General features: G+C 36.5%; 2 protein-coding genes across 4 annotated transcripts; one reads left to right on the top strand and one right to left on the bottom strand.

Annotated features, from left to right (window-relative positions):
* Positions 1 to 652: 652 nt before the first annotated feature.
* Positions 653 to 6,138, bottom strand: LOC140766693 (probable inactive poly [ADP-ribose] polymerase SRO1). 2 transcript variants are annotated; one of them, XM_073106244.1, is made up of 8 exons: positions 5,978 to 6,137; positions 5,723 to 5,819; positions 3,878 to 5,143; positions 3,444 to 3,685; positions 3,271 to 3,347; positions 2,776 to 2,946; positions 2,596 to 2,691; positions 653 to 1,032 (listed from the first exon to the last, which is right to left on the bottom strand). In XM_073106244.1, exons 3-8 carry the CDS (start codon positions 4,990 to 4,992, stop codon positions 991 to 993), a joined length of 1,743 nt encoding a protein of 580 aa, XP_072962345.1. In that variant the 5' UTR covers positions 4,993 to 5,143; positions 5,723 to 5,819; positions 5,978 to 6,137; the 3' UTR covers positions 653 to 990. The 2 variants fall into 2 exon arrangements, with proteins under 2 accessions (XP_072962345.1, XP_072962344.1); XM_073106243.1 differs by lacking the exon at positions 653 to 1,032 and having other exon boundaries at positions 2,101 to 2,691; positions 5,978 to 6,138.
* Positions 6,139 to 8,157: 2,019 nt separating this feature from the next.
* Positions 8,158 to 18,330, top strand: LOC140766766 (glycerol-3-phosphate acyltransferase ATS12, chloroplastic). Of its 2 annotated transcripts, none has more exons than XM_073106395.1 (14): positions 8,158 to 8,741; positions 9,242 to 9,339; positions 9,539 to 9,625; positions 9,740 to 9,837; positions 10,954 to 11,023; positions 12,341 to 12,442; positions 12,546 to 12,607; positions 12,708 to 12,818; positions 12,975 to 13,053; positions 15,229 to 15,348; positions 15,422 to 15,535; positions 16,355 to 16,506; positions 17,666 to 17,798; positions 18,027 to 18,330. In XM_073106395.1, exons 1-12 carry the CDS (start codon positions 8,441 to 8,443, stop codon positions 16,487 to 16,489), a joined length of 1,377 nt encoding a protein of 458 aa, XP_072962496.1. In that variant the 5' UTR covers positions 8,158 to 8,440; the 3' UTR covers positions 16,490 to 16,506; positions 17,666 to 17,798; positions 18,027 to 18,330. The 2 variants fall into 2 exon arrangements, with proteins under 2 accessions (XP_072962496.1, XP_072962497.1); XM_073106396.1 differs by having other exon boundaries at positions 8,160 to 8,741; positions 10,954 to 11,011.
* Positions 18,331 to 18,394: the final 64 nt, after the last annotated feature.

Here is an 18,394-nt window from a genome sequence, read left to right as displayed (position 1 = left end):
TATTATAATTCCAGTTTCTATTTCCATGTCGGTATGATATTTTTAGATTCAAGTCCATGGAATTTTTGATATTAAGATTAACCACCTTGCAGAAAGAATCCAAAGAATATTTGCTATAGCTAATCTCAATTGGGCTTGGACAAATTTGGTTCTGGGGAATGACAGGTAAGCCCGACCAACCAAAGCAGGCCCACATATTCCTCCTCCTCCTCCTCCTCCTCCCCGTTGAGAAATATCCAACATCGTGGTCAGCTTGGTATGTTGCTTTGTTGAAAAAAAAATCAACCGACCATAAGCCAGCTAATAGAGGAGTACTTAGAAATAGTTAAAAATCCCAGATTTTAATCCTGCAGTTAATTAGTTTCTTGACAAAAGAAAAAAAATATATTAATGGATACCAATAAAGTTGGCAAGAAGCTGAAACCATGAACTCGTTGTTGCCCAAGAGACGTCGCAGAAGCACAAAATTCGGAAGCCCAAACATAACTGCTAGACTTTCCATGGCCTTAACTCAAGAAAACTTTGCAGACATTTTTCCATAGCACATCTGAAAGTCAAGCTGCGACAGCACTCCTGGAATTACAAGTACGCGTAGCCAAACCCTCAGACTCTCCCATGTTCTATTTTCCAGTAGATTTCAAAACAAGTACTATGAAAGAACACCTGATTGAGAATTTATAAACTGACAGTAACACAAGGAAGCTTTATGAGAAGGAAAAGTCATTACCACCCAACCAAGGCAGCTTTATGAAAAGAGGACCACAGAAAAATAAAGAAAAGAAAAGGAAATGCTAACCAACCTAAATTCGTAATTCACATAGTCAGTTACTCAATTTTATGTCGTTGATCTAATGGGCTAATAGCGTCATGACAAGTTAAAAAACAGCAATCCTCACTGGGGACGTGATCCTCCATATCAACCTGATGCTTAAATACACCAGCAATTCTTCTAGGAGCAAGCTTTACCACGTCAAGATTTGGATTCCGTTATTACGAGGATCTTGGTGTCTCATGCCTTGCAATCGGAGGTAACTGTGAAGAAAAGAGAATGCTTATGATAAGACTCCATCCAGTTGCGCCAACAACAAGTGAAGAGAGCAAAATTATAGAAGATCACCAACTCAAGTACACTTGTCCTACATTACATGAGGCAAAACAACAACTGACAGGTAGGCAATCGAAAAAACAACAAACTCCATGAGAGATTGAGAGGTAAATCTGATAAAATTCAATAATCCCATTCTTCGTATAACATGAACAGAAAAGAGAACAACTAAAAGATGATACAGAAAATAAAGTTGTTCAGACGAACAAAACTTGAATCTGCAATGAAACCGCCTAGCCTTTATGGTATAGTTATAAGCTTAACAAGAATTTCAGAATGGGGAATTCCACTCACTGATATATCTGAGCAAGAGGTCAGGCTATGAAAAATGGAAAATTGATCAAAACCTGCTCTCGAATAAAACCAATCAGATTGTCCACAATTTCAAAAATTCAGGAGACTACTATACTAAGCAAAGATAGTAGTGAGACACTGGCAAATTTTTCCTAGCTCGTCTCAATTTCACAATTCACATGCCCATCCAACTTCAATTCCCAGGATGTAAAAAGCAACTTTTAAAAATGGGAATTGCTTAACACTTCTTTGAGCTTAACTCAAGGTGAGAAAGCATGTCCTTGGACTAATCTCTAATAAGAGGGACATGTCTTAAAACCTAATAAACAGAATAGAGCATTTGATGGATGTAGATCTAACTGATCAATAAGTTGTTTTTAAAAAAAAAAAGAAAAAAAAGAAAAACATGACCCATGTTCTGGATTAGCTGAAGGATGTATTATGAGCTAGTAGAATGTCTCGAATGATGTCTACAGCAAGCTACTTTTTGGGAGTAATAAATTGCTGGCTGTGATGCAACACCTCTCAATAGAAAATATATGACTGATTTGAGATGGAGTGATACGTCATGGATATACCGTCATCAACTTATACAGGAAGTAGAGATGTACCATGCTCCACAGGATACACCTACTACAGGATGGAGGGTGATATATAAGTGTAAATGAATGTATTGCTTCTTCAGAAAGAAAATGAAGGTATTAACTTGAAAGTCTTCAATTGCCATTGTACTTCCCAGAGAATATAGTTGACAAGATAGATCCAGAAAGGGTGCATACTACATATAAACTTTTTTCTCGTGTAAATAACAGCACTTACATCAACTCACAAAGAGCAAAGCATTTTGATGTACATAGCACTGGCTAAGTCCTATCACAGGCCGAGCTTAGACCAATACAAGTTTTACCTGATATATACAGTTCAGCGAAATACAAAAATGCAATCTTGCTGTGATCATGTGGGCCATAGTAGTGATGATATAGATATGGTCAATTTAGGTAAAATACATGAGAGTCCGATAACAAAATTAACCAAATATTCTCTATCCCCTAATCAAGCATCAGCCCTTTTTGGAACCAACAGGCAAAGGTTGTCCTATCGATGAGCTATATGAGTCACCAAGATAGCTCAGAATCTCATATCGAACCCTATTACCAATTGCACGGCTTCATCATAGTCTCGGGAGAAAATCGTACCTTATGTTGGAGCCTCATAATCGTAGATATCAACAGTTTATCACCAATTATCTGCCTCAGCTTTTTAACTAGGTCAATCCTGCTTATCCGTTTCTTCTGGAAGTTGGAAAGAAGACACCAGTTAGCTAGGACATCAAAGTGCCTCAAGTAAAATAAAATGTTAGAGGAGGAAAAGGAAACCTTGAATTCCTCATAATGACGATTAACCAAGTCCATATCTTGAGGAGACACCTTAGTTGAAATCGAGGCAAACAACATTGAGAAAGGCATCCAGGGTGACGAAGGAGCTCTACCAAACATGGGAGCTTGAGATTGATTTGCAAAAACTGGAGAAGGCAGAGGATCCCTATCCTGGTTATGATAATATAAAACAATATCAGTCAAATGACTAATATTCTGCTACTAAGAGATTACAAATTCTAATAGTGTTCTCATATCAAAGAACATCATGTAGCAAGTTGAGTTATGGTTTTATATTTAGTGGCATACAATAGTGGTGATGCTGTACATGTCGTTTTAAAAAGATAAATGTTCTGGCCAATTATCTAAATACCATGATACATGGCTAGATATACTTCCTTATAACCCAATGGAATTAATACGAAATTAATATTGGATTCTAATGAATTTCCTGAAAAAAAATTTAAAACGAAAATTATACAGAACAAAACAAACCTGTAATGGACTGTTAGGTAAACTGGAACTTATGACAGTAGACGTATTAGATGTGCTTCCTTTCGCAATCAAATATTCTGCAGTGACAAAATATCAGTTATCCAGAAAATTGGACCTTAATAAGAAATTATAATTGCATGAAACAAAGTACAACAGTCATATTAGGGAAATACCTTTAGCTTTGGGAGACATTCTGATGGTTAGAACATATTCTGGATAAATGTGTGTTTTCACATTCACATCCCATATAACATAATGCTTTGGCTTTTGAAGATCATCTACTCCACTATCGAAATTTTCTTTACTGGGCTGAAACTGTTTAGATCCAGGATGAACAAGTTCCACATTTCCCATTATAACGCGGCATAACATCATATAGGTAACCCCATTTTCATCAACATCAGAATAACTAGCACTGCACAGAGCATTTGCATTAGCCGTATATCATGAAGTTTGTCGGATTAAATAAACAAAATAGCAGCACTGCTGATATAATTGTGCAGCAACAGCATTCAGAAAAATAGATATTGCTAGATTCCATCACAAGATCACGAGGCATGATATAGTACATTAATATGGCTATAACAAGGGAGGAAATAAATCATACCAGATATTGGAGCAATTTGCGGGTGCAAGATGTGTACCGATACCATACACAGGGCATTGTGAAGGCTTCTTAATTTGCAAAATACCGTGGAGCATCATTTCCTCCATATCATTTTTTGAACAAGCAAGCCAAGCATAACGGACATTTGCATTGCCGCGGCAGCTTTTAGTAATCTCTACCTGCTTTTGGAAGGGTGTAAAACGGACATGTCCAGAATTATCAAGCAATGGGGTTCTATAGATTGCAATATCCTCTGCCTCAATAAGTTGGCCCAGTCCCTGGAGTAACATTTTCTTCACGGCATCATTGACATGTGGGCCACTGACTTGCCTAGTCAACTTCTCTTGCAAAGATCCGACAACAGAAACCTTACCAGGGAAGAAAGAACATGGCTCATTTTCTCCAACTGCTTCATCACCATCAGTATAGACTTTCTGGTAGCTGAAGGAATCTTCTTCGCTCTTGATCCTCTTAAAATTAGAGGTTACTTCATCATGAGGTTCTGAACTTGAGCTTTCAGCTGCACTTACTGATATCTCAATGCGGGGATCAACCTCACATGCCCCATTTGGTTCAAGATTGGCATAGTCATGTTTCCCTTTGCCAGGATGCTGATGTTGGTTTAATGCATAAATTTCAGGACGTAGTTCTGGAAAGAAGCATTTGCCACACTCGTCGATCCACGCAATTGGCTTCCGTAGACCTGTCCCCAAATCTATGCACACCATGTGCAAAAAATCCAACAATAAGTGCTGGTTCAGGTATGATACTTCAGTTATTCCCCTTTTTCCTCTGAAGTCTTTCTGGACCATGCTGATGATTTTGCCTGGGAAATCTTTCCACTGATTCTCCTGATATGACAGCATACGCTGTGGCAACCCACTAGTCACAAAATTGTGGTAGCCCTTTAAGATATGTCTATCAGACCAGCAGTTAAAGTTAGCTTTGCATTCAAGTGTATGGCAGGATCTCACAGGAGATTGACCTGCACCATGCTGATGATATTCCAAGTCATGGCCAGACTCTATGCAATATGCAGCAGAGTCCCGCTTCCTCTTAAGATCACCTATGTTTCTTCCACAATTACCCGACACCTTTACGCTCGTCACTTCCATTTTTATACACGGAAAAGAACACCGACCACTGACTAATTCTTCTTAGTAGACTTGTCTCAACAAAATCTGTTATGTATACTAATTTACAGCTTTGTCCATAAGGTAATAGGAAAAAAGGCTCATGCCAGTGGAGACAATAACCAAAGTGATCCTGAAAGGTTAGCAAATATATAACTTAATCATGTAATTGCATGAAGCACCTTGCTAGAACAGGAAAATACGATGAAAAAATAATCAAACAGATTTAAATATTTGATAAGTTCTTTTCTGATAAAAAGATGAATAGGAGAAAAGAGCAAGGCGATGCCGCAATGGAGCAACATACTGTAAAGTTTGGAAAATGCAATTTGGAGGAAAAAATCAGTTATCTGCCTAGCATAAAGCAGAATTAAAAAAAAAATTCCAGAGAAGAGAAATTCCTTAACCAGCTATACAATTTCTAATCTTTGGAGAACCATATATGCGACAACAAAGAACCAAAATATCGTGCGCGTGCAGGCAAAACAAGCTCCACAGTTTCACCCCCAATTACTACAGTATTTACCAAGAATGATAGCAACTATAGCGACGAACTGTCATTATGACTACCAAATTAGATAGTATCGATGCAGAACAAATAAACCGATGAAGTGGATAGACTAGCTTCAATTATCAACACAGCAAAGCTCCCGTCTTTGATATATTAAGAAAGACTAACTCAGCATAAACTGCGAGATAACTCAACAAATACCTTCGCGATTGGGCGTCCGGCAATATCTTGTAGCAGCACGCCACCAATTCCATCTAAAACCTCAAAAGACCAGCCTTCAACTCACAGAAAATAAATCCTGTAAACCAAAAACCCTACTTACGAGCCCAAACTATAGCAATAGCAACACCAGATCAAACGATCAAGGACCCACACAAGTTACAATGAGAGAAAAAAGGAAGAGGACTGCACTCGATTAAGAAGGGAGGGAAATAAAGGGATTGAGATGAAGGATACCTGGGGCGCTTAGGAATCAAATACATCGTCTCTCTCCTCTCTCTCTCTCTCTTCAATCTCGGGGGCGTTCTCTGTGGTCGCGAATAGGGGGGTTTGCGGGGAACCCTCGGTTTTGGGAGAACGAGAGAGAGAGAGAGAGAGAGAGAGAGAGAGAGAGAAGGGTGAACAATTTCGGGTACAAATAACGTCGCACGGGCGGCGCTCCTTCCCCCCTTTTCTCTCTTGCGTGCGTCAAAAGCAAATGATCCCACGATACCGACTTCGTCCCGATCTGACCGCCAAGGACTGTTTCACGCATCATGAGGCAGAAGACGAGGATTAACAACCGCTCATTCCGTGCGATATTTTTGGGTCCCTTCTCTTGAGCATCACATGTATGGAGGGGGCGTATGCTTGAAATGGATACGTGGCTAGTTTTGGCGCGCCCGGCAAAGGATTGAGATGTTCTGGAGCCTGTTTGGTGTTTTATGACTTTTACCAGTGTTGACTTCTATTATTGGAATCGCGAAAAGGGCATGGTTTACGTGTGGATCGTACATGGTTTCGGCATGTTCGTTTGAAAATTTAGGCTTCATAAATCGAGTGGAAGATGTATGCCATGAGATCATGCTTCGTGTACTACGAAGAAAAATAATAAACAAATATTTGGGTTAAATATTTGTTTTAATGAAACCGGCAATACTGCCTCAATCTCCTCGTAAATTTAATTATCGTTTTCTCATACACCACCAAACTTAACACCAAAATATTTGTTTCACTATACTATTAATTTATTAGTGAACCATTAAACAGGTTCAACTACTTACTTATAGAAAAAATACTTAAACGTTTAGCAATTTTTTAAAATAGTGGAACACGGGCACTTTATTTGATGGTCTTCGAGGGGCAACTCATCTCTTCCAATTTCTTCTTCTTTGCATGAACAGTATTTTATCCATTATTCTTAAGTGGACTCTTCACTTTTTCGTTGATGATGCTCCGCGTAGTTAGATTAGTCATCAATCTCGTTATCGATAACATTGTTGAGATGAAGTTTGAAATTACATCAAACAAACAAGATGTTAGTCAAGAGGTGGACGAGACAAAATTCTTTCTTTTTTAATATGAGTTTATTTACGGTCTTGATTTTTTACTATTCCTTTTGTTTGAGTTGATCAATTAGCTATGGATGGGAGTTTTGTGTGTTTGTGGTGTCAAATATTATACTTACAATGCATGCTTGTTTTACCCATTACAACATATATTACACTGACCGTAGTTGGATTTGGGAGACCTAAGATGAAAATCTATTTGAGAAGCATACATATGAAAATTCATTTCAGAGACTTTTCGCTATAATAGTATAAAATAAAAAAATATGCTGTCTTTTATAGAATTACCGCTAATATATATATATATATTTATATTTATTTATTAGTACGTGGTATAAGAAGTAATTTTTGTTAATAATATTTATATTTCATTAAAGGGTTGTTATAAAAAAGATTATTTTTTTAAACAAAGCGGCCTCAGTCCTGTGGAATATTACTTAAAGAGCTATATATTTCGTCCTTGACTGTTTCTATAAACGGTTGCTTCCTCGTGAGTCATGAGTTCATGCCTCCACCGGTCTTCCCTTCCGATGACTCGATTGCATGCGATGTTGATCGACAATGCAAGCCTTCCAGATTATGCTGACTTGACTCACTCCGTTATTACTTTCTTACTCTAATTAATAATGTTGTTACGTAGGGTAACTGGTGGTTAATTAATTTCATCGAATGAGACATCTTAGTAAAAGATAATGATGTATAAAAATAACTCGAGCTTTGTTATTCTCTCTTCTGGTAGTCACTCACAGGACAAAGTGAATTGAGACACGTCTTCGGGAATTTTCTCCTTCCCATCAGACGGATGATATCTTCCCATCATCGCCATCACCACTAGGCAGTAGGCGACGAGTTCTTGAGCTTATCCGCCTCTCTGTGGCTCAACAGGAGCCACGTGTTGGTTACCCACACGGGATCCACCGCTTCCATTGGAGTCCCCGCTGGCTCAGGCATCACGGTGACCGTGCGAGGTATCCAATAGGGATTCGACACCTCTGCCGCCCATTACTTGGACAGCCGAGCAATGGCGCGCTCCCCTATGGGCTTATGGCTATCGTCTTCTCACTCACTCACTCTCCACTCCCTCTAATTCTTTTAGGTTAGGGAAAAAAAAGAAAAAAAGAAAAAAAATTTGTTGGAAAAACTCCTAAAAAATTTGCTCGTGGGACAAAGGCCTCTCGATCGAACCAATGGCCGGCCTGTGCTTAAGCCTATAAATAACCCTTTTCTTCCTCAATTCCTTCTTCTTTTTACGCTTTCGTTTTTTTTTTCTTCCCTCTCGTCACTCGACCATTCTACTCCACCGCAGCTCCAAGAAGTTCGCGTAGGGTTAGGGTTAGGGTTTCGGAGGCGAGCGGAATCCTCCGATCGTCTAATGACTTCTTTCGCGGTTTCTCCGTGTTCTTCGACGAAGGCACTTACGCTTTCAGTTCGGCCGCCGGAGGCTGTCGGAGCTCTTCCCGGCATTTGGTTGGGGTCCTCCGCCCGATCGCGTCTTTGGCGTTGTACGTGCGGGATCTTGAAGTGGAGCGCCAAGGCAGGGGTAGAAGATGTGGTGGAGAGGAAGGGGGGCAGGGCTTCAAGAAGTGTGGCGAGTAGAGAGGTTCTTGCTTCGGATATGGGCGCGGGGGAGGAAGTTGTTTCTCGGCCTCTTCTCAGGGCTCGCACCGGAGAAGGTTAGCCTCCATGGGTTGATGCTGGAAGTGAATACTTGTTTTGTTCGATTCAGTTCTTTTATTATGATTCTGGCGCAAGATAAAGATTTGATGAATTCGTTTCTTGCATTCTTTGTGATTCTTGGTTTCTTTTTATTCGCGTGATTTGCTTTACAAGGAGAAACCTTAGCTAGTAACAACTTGATTACGGTTCTTCTTTGTTTCCACAAGAGAGTCTTTATGACTTAGGAATCATCAAAATTGTCTGTATTGCTTATTTCAATTGTTTATTTATTCCTTCTCTTTGATGACTGTGACACAAATATAAGATAGTTCATCTCATGGAAACGAAATAGGTGTGCACCTTTTTTATTTATTTTTTGTTCTGTCCTGTTCGTCCTAGTAATGACAAGATTTCGTTGGGATAGAGGTTACTAGCAATTGTAGATGGATAGAATAAAAAGGCCGCTAGCAAGCTATTCATTATGATTCACAGGTCATTATTAATCTTTTATTTTCAGAGCTGCTTTCTCATATTAGAAAGGAAGCTGAGAGTGGAAAGCTCCCTGCAGACATTGCCAAAGGATTAGAAGAGCTCTATTACAGTTACCAAAATGCGGTAACTACTACATCTCATTCATGTTATGATCCCAATGTCCTCCATGAGAATACACGGAAATAAACTTTTGGCTGATTAAATAAAGCTATTTACTTCTTACTAACTTAGTTGGCCATCTTGCTTGAGGCTCGTTCGGATCTTGCTTGTGAAATGTGTTTCATGGTATGTGCGTGATAAAGTCAAACTTTTCTCTCGTCAGGTTTTGCAAAGTGGGGATCCTAATGCAAGTGAGATCATACTTTCCAACATGGCTGTTGCATTTGATCGTATGTTGTTGGATGTAGAGGTTTGACCTATCATGTTTTGTTATCCAAATGCTGTCATATGAGATAAACTGTTCGAAAATTATTTTGACGTTTATGTATCCCTTTGATGTAACAAAGCTTTATATCTCTTGCAGAACCCTTTTACCTTTCCATCTCATCACAAAGCAGTAAGAGAACCATTTGATTATTACATGTTTGGTCAAAATTATATCCGGCCATTGATTGATTTCAGGTGATTCAAGACTTCTAGTGCTTCAAATGACTAATATCTTGAAGCATGATTTGTTTAAGAATCCATTGCCTGTCAATGAGCATTTTGCAAGTGAGAGAATTTCTTGTACTTGTCCTATCACTTTGTGTAGGCCCTAATTTGATGGTTAGTTCTTTTAGTCATGGATCCAAAATTGATTGGTCTTGATCTGGATTCGAGACTAGTTTAGTGATTGATTTCGGTTTGGGATTGGACCAGTTTCGGTTTATCAGCCGAAGGTCGAAGCTAAATTTTTTAAGATTTAGTTTGAATCTAAAATATATCTAACTTATAATTGATGCCCTTAGTTACATTCTTTCAAGTTTTTAGTTTTTACCTCTATCTCTCACACGCACTCTCCTCTCACCTCTCACACTTCACCAAGCTTATTCGGTGGTCGATTTGATGAGTCATTCCGGCTACTTTATACACTCGTGTAAACTTGGATAAGTTTTTTTTTTTTTTTTTTTTCAATTCTCTTCTCCCTTTTTCACCCACCCTTTAACTTTTCTTTTCTTTCTGCTATAGAGAGAAGGAGATGGTTTCGATAGATTGATGACCTTGATTGAGAGGGCAGAGAACAATAGTGAAGAGAGAGATCTCGCTTTTCACTATTGTTCTATAGTAATAATTTATGAGTATAAAATTTTACAAATTTAAAGTTAAAATTCATTAGTTTTTTGAGTGAGTTATTTTCTTTAAATTTTAGGGTTCATATGTAACTACTTTTTTTTTTTAAAAAAAATTTCTATTAGTTTTTCTAAAAATTTTAGGAATTTTCCTGCATTTTTAAACAATATTTAAAATTTTACCTAATTATAAATAATTCAATCTGATACAATCTATACGTATCATTTTTCTAACGGCCGAACCCAACCCTGATTCCAAGTTTTAGAACCTTGCTTTTAATTTCAAATACAATCTTCATTTCTTGCTCAAATATCAATTCTTTTATTAGGTGACCTTCTGTGCTGCTTTAAATATGCTTGTAATTATGTGAGTTAAAACAAGCATGTCTATATTCGTACGAATTCCAAATATATCTGCTGATATGGTTTTACCCTGCAAATTGATGACATTTACTCTTTATTTGCTCAGAAAGTCATATGTTGGCAATATTGCCCTTTTTCGTGACATGGAAGAAAAGATTCAGCAGGTGATAGTCCATGTAATCTGTGAGATCATATGTCATTGGTTGATATTTTGCACATAATTACAATTACTGGAAGAAAACACTTTTTTGTTAATTTTACTTGTTCAGTACTCTTGTATGCAATGATACACTAGAAATCTCAATATATATATATGTTCACGTGCTCAAGCTCGAACAGTTCTCATGCTGAACTTTCAATTGGAATGCTGGTTCCTCCTGGCGCTACCTAAGCAGGGTGAACAATCAAACTTAGCCTTAGAAGCCCTTTTAAAAAGGTTTAGCAATTCGGTACATCAACCCAGTCCATGACCAGAACTTAACCAAGTCTGCCTCAATTTGTTTGTTATCATATTAAACCCACGCTGGATGATTAACCTGACTATGGTCACATAAATCTTTCAGTCCTATATTCATGTACCTTGGGCTGTGCAACCTACTGTACGTCTGCATTTATGCAGGTTCCCTTCTGCAGGCTGCCACTTACCAAGGCCTGATAATCCTTTTTTTTCTTTTCATTTTCACTTGGGCTAGTTCCTAGGATGTAAAATACTAGTATGCCTATTTGAGAGTTTTAGCAGAATGTCTAAGCTGAGTGTTTTTATCTTTGGATTGTTTGAGTAGTTGGGAGATGACATCTGTTTCTTTTCTCCTGCTATGCGTAGGAGAAATAGAGATAAACTTACCAAAGAAAAGCTGTGCCATCATTTGCTTACCCTAAAATAATGCATGGTAGCTAGGTTTTAACCTGATGAGTTCTATATCAGATTATTTCCAATTTTGATATTTCCATTTGAACTGTCAATATAAAATCATGATCTATGAAGCTAATCGCTACAGTTCTTTTGGTTGATTAATGTATTTTGACTTTTGATGTGGAACGCGTTTTATTCAACTAAAATTTGGAACTACAAACATTCACTGGTAGACTTTGTCCATTTCTTGAAATCTGTTTACACTTTAGAAGTTAGAACTTTGTCCTTCTGATATTAATCTGCCTTATTCTAATATCAAGAGGATGCAGAGGAGTAAATCATCTTTTTTCTTCTTTTGTATTGTTCCATAGTGCATGAAAGTGCATAAAATTTGATCCTGTTAAATCTGGAGAACTTCTTTGTTATTTTGGATATCATTTTTCTTAGGAGAAACATGTTATTTTGAATATAGTTGATGTTGTACATAGAAAATTTGCATCAAAAGATGCTATGTCTACTTGACTAAGTGAGTTGCTCTGCATGACTTCTGGTTTCTTGGTCTTAAGTTGCTCTGCATGACTACTAGTTTCTTGGTCTTCTTCATGAATAGTTCTCTGAATTTTTTTTTCTTGCTTTTCAGGGTCATAATATTGTTTTGATGTCTAATCATCAGACTGAAGCAGATCCAGCTGTCATAGCTTTGTTGCTTGAACGAAGCAATCCACAAATTGCCGAGAATTTAGTATGCCAACACATTAAATTTTCCTTGATATAATATGTGAAATTGCTTACCAAATGTGATATGTCAGTAGGATATAGGTGAACTGTGACTTTTTTTTTATCAGGTTTTTATTGCTGGAGACAGGGTCGTTGCTGATACGCTTTGCAAACCGTTTAGCATGGGAAGGTCTTTACGATACTTCGCTTACTGATGTACATTCTTCAATTTTACGTTTTCCTAGTTTTGATTGTCATCTATCTGTTATTGCCATCATGGTTACCCTCAGAAATCTTATTTGCGTATACTCAAAAAAGCACTTGGACGATGTTCCGGAACTTTCTGATATGAAAAGGAGAGCAAATACTCGAAGTCTCAAGGAAATGGCTTTGCTTTTAAAGTATGTCCTCTCACTGTAACAGTTTGTTTTCATGTTGGTTGTACTCTATTAGTCTATTATCTTATAGAGATTGCATGAGCATGTTAGATTGTTATCTGTTCCCCTGTGCTTCTACTTGTATCCTTTTTGTTTCTGACTCCTATTTACCAATTATAGGGGTGGATCTCAGATAATCTGGATTGCGCCAAGTGGTGGTAGAGACCGTCCAGATCCAATGACTGGGGATTGGCATCCAGTAAGTTCTCTTACCAATTACCCTCATGGTAGATCTATGCCTCTTCTCTTTTCCGAACATCACTTAGATTCCTTCATGACATCATGATAATTGTCTTGTGTTATTTCGGTAGTTAAGTAATTAAATATTTAACTATCTTTGAGTATTAAGTATTTGATAGATTCTTTTGTCCTTCTGGTATCTTTTCATTTATCTAGTTAGATGTAATTGTGACCTTAGGTATCTATTTGGAATGTCCAAGGTGATTTTATCTGAATAATTATTACTTATTATTAACTTTTGGATATTACAAGCAAGAGTTTCAAGGACACATTTTTTATTTTCCCTTTCCAATGCCTAATTCAAAGTGCTCTTGCTGCACTGTAAACTTCCCTGCCTGCATGACTGATATGCAATTCTGGAGAATTATAATTGAAATATTTGAGTTAGTAGTTTATTTATTTTCAGGAGTAGTTTTCACTCTCTTATGGATTCTGCATGTGCAGGTAAATAACAAAATAACAATAGTTCATAGTCATGCTTGTCTGAGGACTAGTCTCTTTGCTGCATAGTTAACACAATTATAATTTAGGAAATTTATCAAAAACATCGTACATTTTGTTTTTATTGTCATTCACATGTTAATTTTACCATAAAAATTAAATTGTCTAAAATTCCCCTTGTTTGGCGCTAAAATCTAGTTCCCCATTTCTTTTTATCTTAAACTAAAAAATTTATTTGAGCATATTAAAGTTATTTTACATCTATAGTTACTTTAACTCATATGTATGGTAACTGACTGATAAAAGTATGGTGTTTTTGAGGTGTTGTAAATAAAATATAGCGGTTGAATGATAAATATTAATATAGTTGGGCTTGAATGATAATTATGACAAACCTTAGAGTGTTTTTGATATTTTTTCCAATAAATTGCGGGACTACAATTTTATACATAATATGTGGGCCTGCATTTTTTTTCACTTAAATCACGAAGTTCACTTGCTAATCTTTTGTGATTCTGAAAAGATACAATCATATGGCCGTTGAAAATAAGTTGGAAGTTAGAACTTCTCATCTAGAGTGACGGCGTAATGCTATTTATTGTTGTAAAGTTACCCTTCATGTTCTTAAGGTATCTGATAGTTCATAGGAGTAAATTCGCCATGCTTCAAGTGCAAGTCTGCTTCTTAGTAACTTCAATCTTTGTCTGTGCTGATCCTGGAATCCCCTTGATGTGATGTATCTGACTTGCCTTGCATGGTTGCATTACACTTGTTGTTTCATATTTCTTGTTTAACATTCATTTTATTGCTCATGCATTCTTTTATAATTAATGAGTTTCCGGACTGTAAATTGTTCTTCTATTCCAATCTTTTGTTGATGAGATGTCATGATATGTTAAGAAGCAATATACAACTGCACATGCAGGAGCATTGCATGGTCAAGAACCAGAATTTCTTTTTGGTTGATTAAATGAAATATAGTACAATATTATATTACAAATCTCTCTCTAGTGAAACCTTATAGTAGGTGGCGAACAAAATTTTCTCTTCCCTGACAGATGTGTAAAAATGTTAGCATTTATTTGATTTATGGTTGGTTCTCATCCTTCCCTATATTTAATATCTCTAGGGCTGTCAAAATAATCAAGCCGGCTTGAGCTCGGCTTGATAAGACTCAATCAAGCTCAGCTCGAAAATGAGTTGAACCAAGTTTGATCTTCAAAAGAGTCTCGAAAATAATTTCAAGCCAAGCTCGATTATGAGTCGGCTCAATCAAATAAGCTCGATAAAGCTCGAAATAATTATTATATATATATATAATATGAGTAATGTTTTCTATAATATACTAGAATTTTGTTATATTCTAAGATTTACTTAAGTGGATTTTAATTACTATGATCTTATAGAGTTTATATTGATTCTATTAGTTTATGTTTTCAATTATGTCTTCATTTAAGCTTGATTCAAATCTAAATTAAGCTTAATTTAATTCAAGCTTGATCAAGCTTGAAATTTGGCTTGAATTGATAAGGCTTAAAATTGTTTATTGATTGGCTCATTTAGGCTTGAGCTCGAGCTTGATTTCAATTCGAGCTTGATCACAAATATAGGTTCGAAATTAATTTCAATTCAAGCTTGGCTCGATTACACCCTCTAAATATCTCTTTATTTGTACCGGTAAAAACAAGGTCAGGCTCCATTTGATGCATCCTCAGTGGACAATATGAGAAGGCTTTTAGAGCATTCTGGTGTTCCAGGGCACGTATATCCCCTGTCATTGCTGTGTTATGAAATCATGCCTCCGCCACCACAGGTATGATTTGGTGCTTTTTTATATATTGGGTAATATCTCTTTTAGTTTTTGTTTCTTTATTCTGTTGTCTCAGGTCGAGAAGCAAATTGGTGAGCGAAGAACAATTTCCTTTCATGGTGTTGGCTTGTCTGTGGCTCCAGAAATGAACTTCACAGAAGTTACTGCTCACTGTGAGAACCTTGAGGAGGTTTGTTTTAGATCTTAAATTCAATAACCAGGTTGATTATAAGCTGTTAAAGGCTTCATTAATTAGTAATTTCTGTAATGTTTGAAACTACCCATTTTGTTCATCTCCAAACTTATCTACATGATGGAGAACTGAGTGCTTTCCCTCTGTGCTTTCCATATGTACGCTAAAAGCTGCAAGAAGATCTACCGTGATAGCTGCTGGTTAGCCTTTGAATCCATAAGTTTAGATGTGCAGCCAATGGATTCAAACATTGCAATGTTTTTGCAATTTTCTTGACAAATGTAATTAGTTGCCACGTGGCAATATCTTGCTGATTTGGTTTAATTAGGATTATATCGGAAACCTCCTATTAAGAGATCCATCAAAAGCAGAAACTAAGAATCTATCAAGATCATGAAATATGTCTCTGTACAAGGATAAATAGAGAAAAAAAAGTATCTAGAATAAAGTCTGAAATATCTCAAAAAATCATGGATAGATTTAAAAAGATTTAGAAGTATTGCAGGGTGACAGTTTCTTTTTCTTCCATTTTCCTTGGTGGCACAGTAAGATCCATTGCATTGCAGATTAATGGTTAACTTTCCTGTGACATTCCCATATTTTCCCATAATATCTTCAGTAAATGCAAACTAAAGTATACATTTCATATTGTAGTCCTTTATTTCTTTATCGGTAGTATAGCCCTTCAGTTCTGTGATGAGAGACATTCACAATTGCAAAGTGCTTTCATAGTTGTTTTTATTATTTGGAGAAAGTTTGCAATTTATTATTCTTCCTTTTCCTTTGTAGTCCTAAGGTGAAGTATTTTTTTTGCAGGCTAAGGAGGTGTTTTCAGATATTCTGTATAATTCTGTGACTCAGCATTACGATGTGCTCAAATCTGCTATATATGGATTTGAAGGGCTTAATGCATCAAACTCTGTTGTCTCACTTTCACAACCTTGGCAATAATCTTCATTTTCTCTGAGGTTTCTCCTTCTCAGTCAGTTAGTCTTTTGCTTTATTTAGTTATTATTGTTTTTGAGTTTAGAAAACAACCTCTCTGATAACCAGGGATAAGTTGCATACATATTTTCTCTCCACAGATCTTGCATCAAGGGAGCTTTATGTACAAGGATGGGATGGCTATTTTTTCTATTTAAAAAAAAATTTATTTACTTGGATTCTCAAAGATCATTTTGATTACTAAAGTTAAACTGTCGCACAAATTACTAGGAGTCTATAACTTCTTTTTTTTTTTTTTGAGATTTAAATTACCCATAGTTTTATCTGTTGCACTCTATTTAAGTGATTTTGATACCTCTGCAGGTGGTGGCTCTTTTTTGTTCCGTAGTTATCCTTTGGGTATAAGCTTTCTTAACAAGGTTAACTGTAGGAAACATGTTTTCTTTGTCACTGAAATAGCAAGAAGAAAATTCATTGACCTGCACTTCTTGGAGTTTGAAAAAAATATGATTTATTTATCTTGGTTAATAGTTTCTGGTTAGAAGAATCAATCAGTGTGTATATTAGAACATATAAACTATAAATTGATTCATTTTGATTAACAGACTACTTTTTCCATATTGTTTCTACATTTGCATTTATAAAGTTGGTTGACATGGAAACTGATGAAAGATTGGCTTTTATTGTCATCACTACTGCGGTGAAAGTATCGTTTTGTATTTGCATTGGATTCTTATATATAGGTATACAGCTGTTGCTTATATTCAACAGCGATGCATGTGAATAAGGCCATATGCCAGGTTTTGCAGATAGAATAATAATATAACACTTATTTATACAGTACAGCCTATATTCTAATCTGTTCAGGTATGATCTTTCAATATTATAACTTTATAAGTAACTTGGTTTGTAATATCATCTAGATTGTATATAACAGTCATATGCTGAAAATATATACAACTTCACCAGACTATATTTTCTCAGATGTACATCACATGTTCCAACTTCCATGATTTCTGTTTTTCCTAAGTCAGCACATGGGCATGTATCTTCAACATGTTTGAATAATTTTCAACATTGTGTCACCTCAAGGCATCCATCGACAGAATAGACTAAATCTGAGAATATTAAGTAAATCTGGTTTATGTGTTAAATCTTATGACTTTCCGTTCCCTTGTCCAGATTTCTTAATTGAAGAAGCATTGGTTCTGGCATATCTGGTTCAACAAATTATGGATCAAATTGTTTAGAGTTCTCGGAGTGGTGAAGTTCTTACTACTAAGCTACGATACTACAGACATCAGTACATTTACAGGTAGAGCTTTTTCTGTAGAACCATTGGTCAGGCTTTTATGGCATCTGTCCAGCATAAAGTAATTTTTTTTCTCTTAGAGGTACTGGCATTCAATGAGAAGACAAAGTTTACATTGGCACTGAGCTAATTTGACTTTTAGCATGCAGTGTGGACTCTCAAGTAGGCTGAATGTTGGTTGAAACTTGAAAATATTGTCACACTGATGACATATTTGGTGCTTCTTTGTAGGATATGATGGATGGCCTTGATTCCACAATCTGAGTAATTCAAGAAGGCGATCCTACTAATGCTTCTGCTGGGTGTGTATAACCTCATCAGATTGTGTTCCTTTCATTAGAAATATTTCAATCAAGCTATCAACTTTTGACCTTTCTGGAAAAGGCATGCCATGGTGGCATGATGTAACTATGATGTGCGTTATCATTGATAATTGTCAGGTTCCTATTGTACAGATGAACAGTAAGGGCTGCTAAACAGTTTGCCTGAATCATTTTCTTCTCATATATAGAATTTTTTCTAGATTACCATATAATATGGTGTAAATTTCTGATGACGGCCATCACTATTGTGAAGTGTTTTTTCCCCCCACTTCATAT

The sequence above is a fragment of the Typha angustifolia genome, chromosome 9, assembly GCF_048772165.1.
Source record: "Typha angustifolia cultivar Huaian chromosome 9, ASM4877216v1, whole genome shotgun sequence".
Lineage (NCBI taxonomy): Eukaryota > Viridiplantae > Streptophyta > Magnoliopsida > Poales > Typhaceae > Typha > Typha angustifolia.
The sequence above is the reverse complement of the archived record's forward strand: the minus strand, read 5'-3'. Positions and strand labels throughout refer to the sequence as shown.

Coding starts and splice junctions, on each gene's coding strand:
- LOC140766693 (XM_073106243.1), bottom strand. CDS start 4,992: ATGGAAGTGACGAGCGTAAAGGTGTCGGGTAATTGTGGAAGAAACATA. Junction 3,686..3,877: donor GCAAATTGCTCCAATATCTG/GTATGATTTATT, acceptor TGCTCTGTGCAG/TGCTAGTTATTCTGATGTTG. Junction 2,692..2,775: donor GTCATTATGAGGAATTCAAG/GTTTCCTTTTCC, acceptor TCCAACTTCCAG/AAGAAACGGATAAGCAGGAT.
- LOC140766766 (XM_073106395.1), top strand. CDS start 8,441: ATGACTTCTTTCGCGGTTTCTCCGTGTTCTTCGACGAAGGCACTTACG. Junction 9,838..10,953: donor CGGCCATTGATTGATTTCAG/GTGATTCAAGAC, acceptor TTATTTGCTCAG/AAAGTCATATGTTGGCAATA. Junction 13,054..15,228: donor TGACTGGGGATTGGCATCCA/GTAAGTTCTCTT, acceptor AAACAAGGTCAG/GCTCCATTTGATGCATCCTC.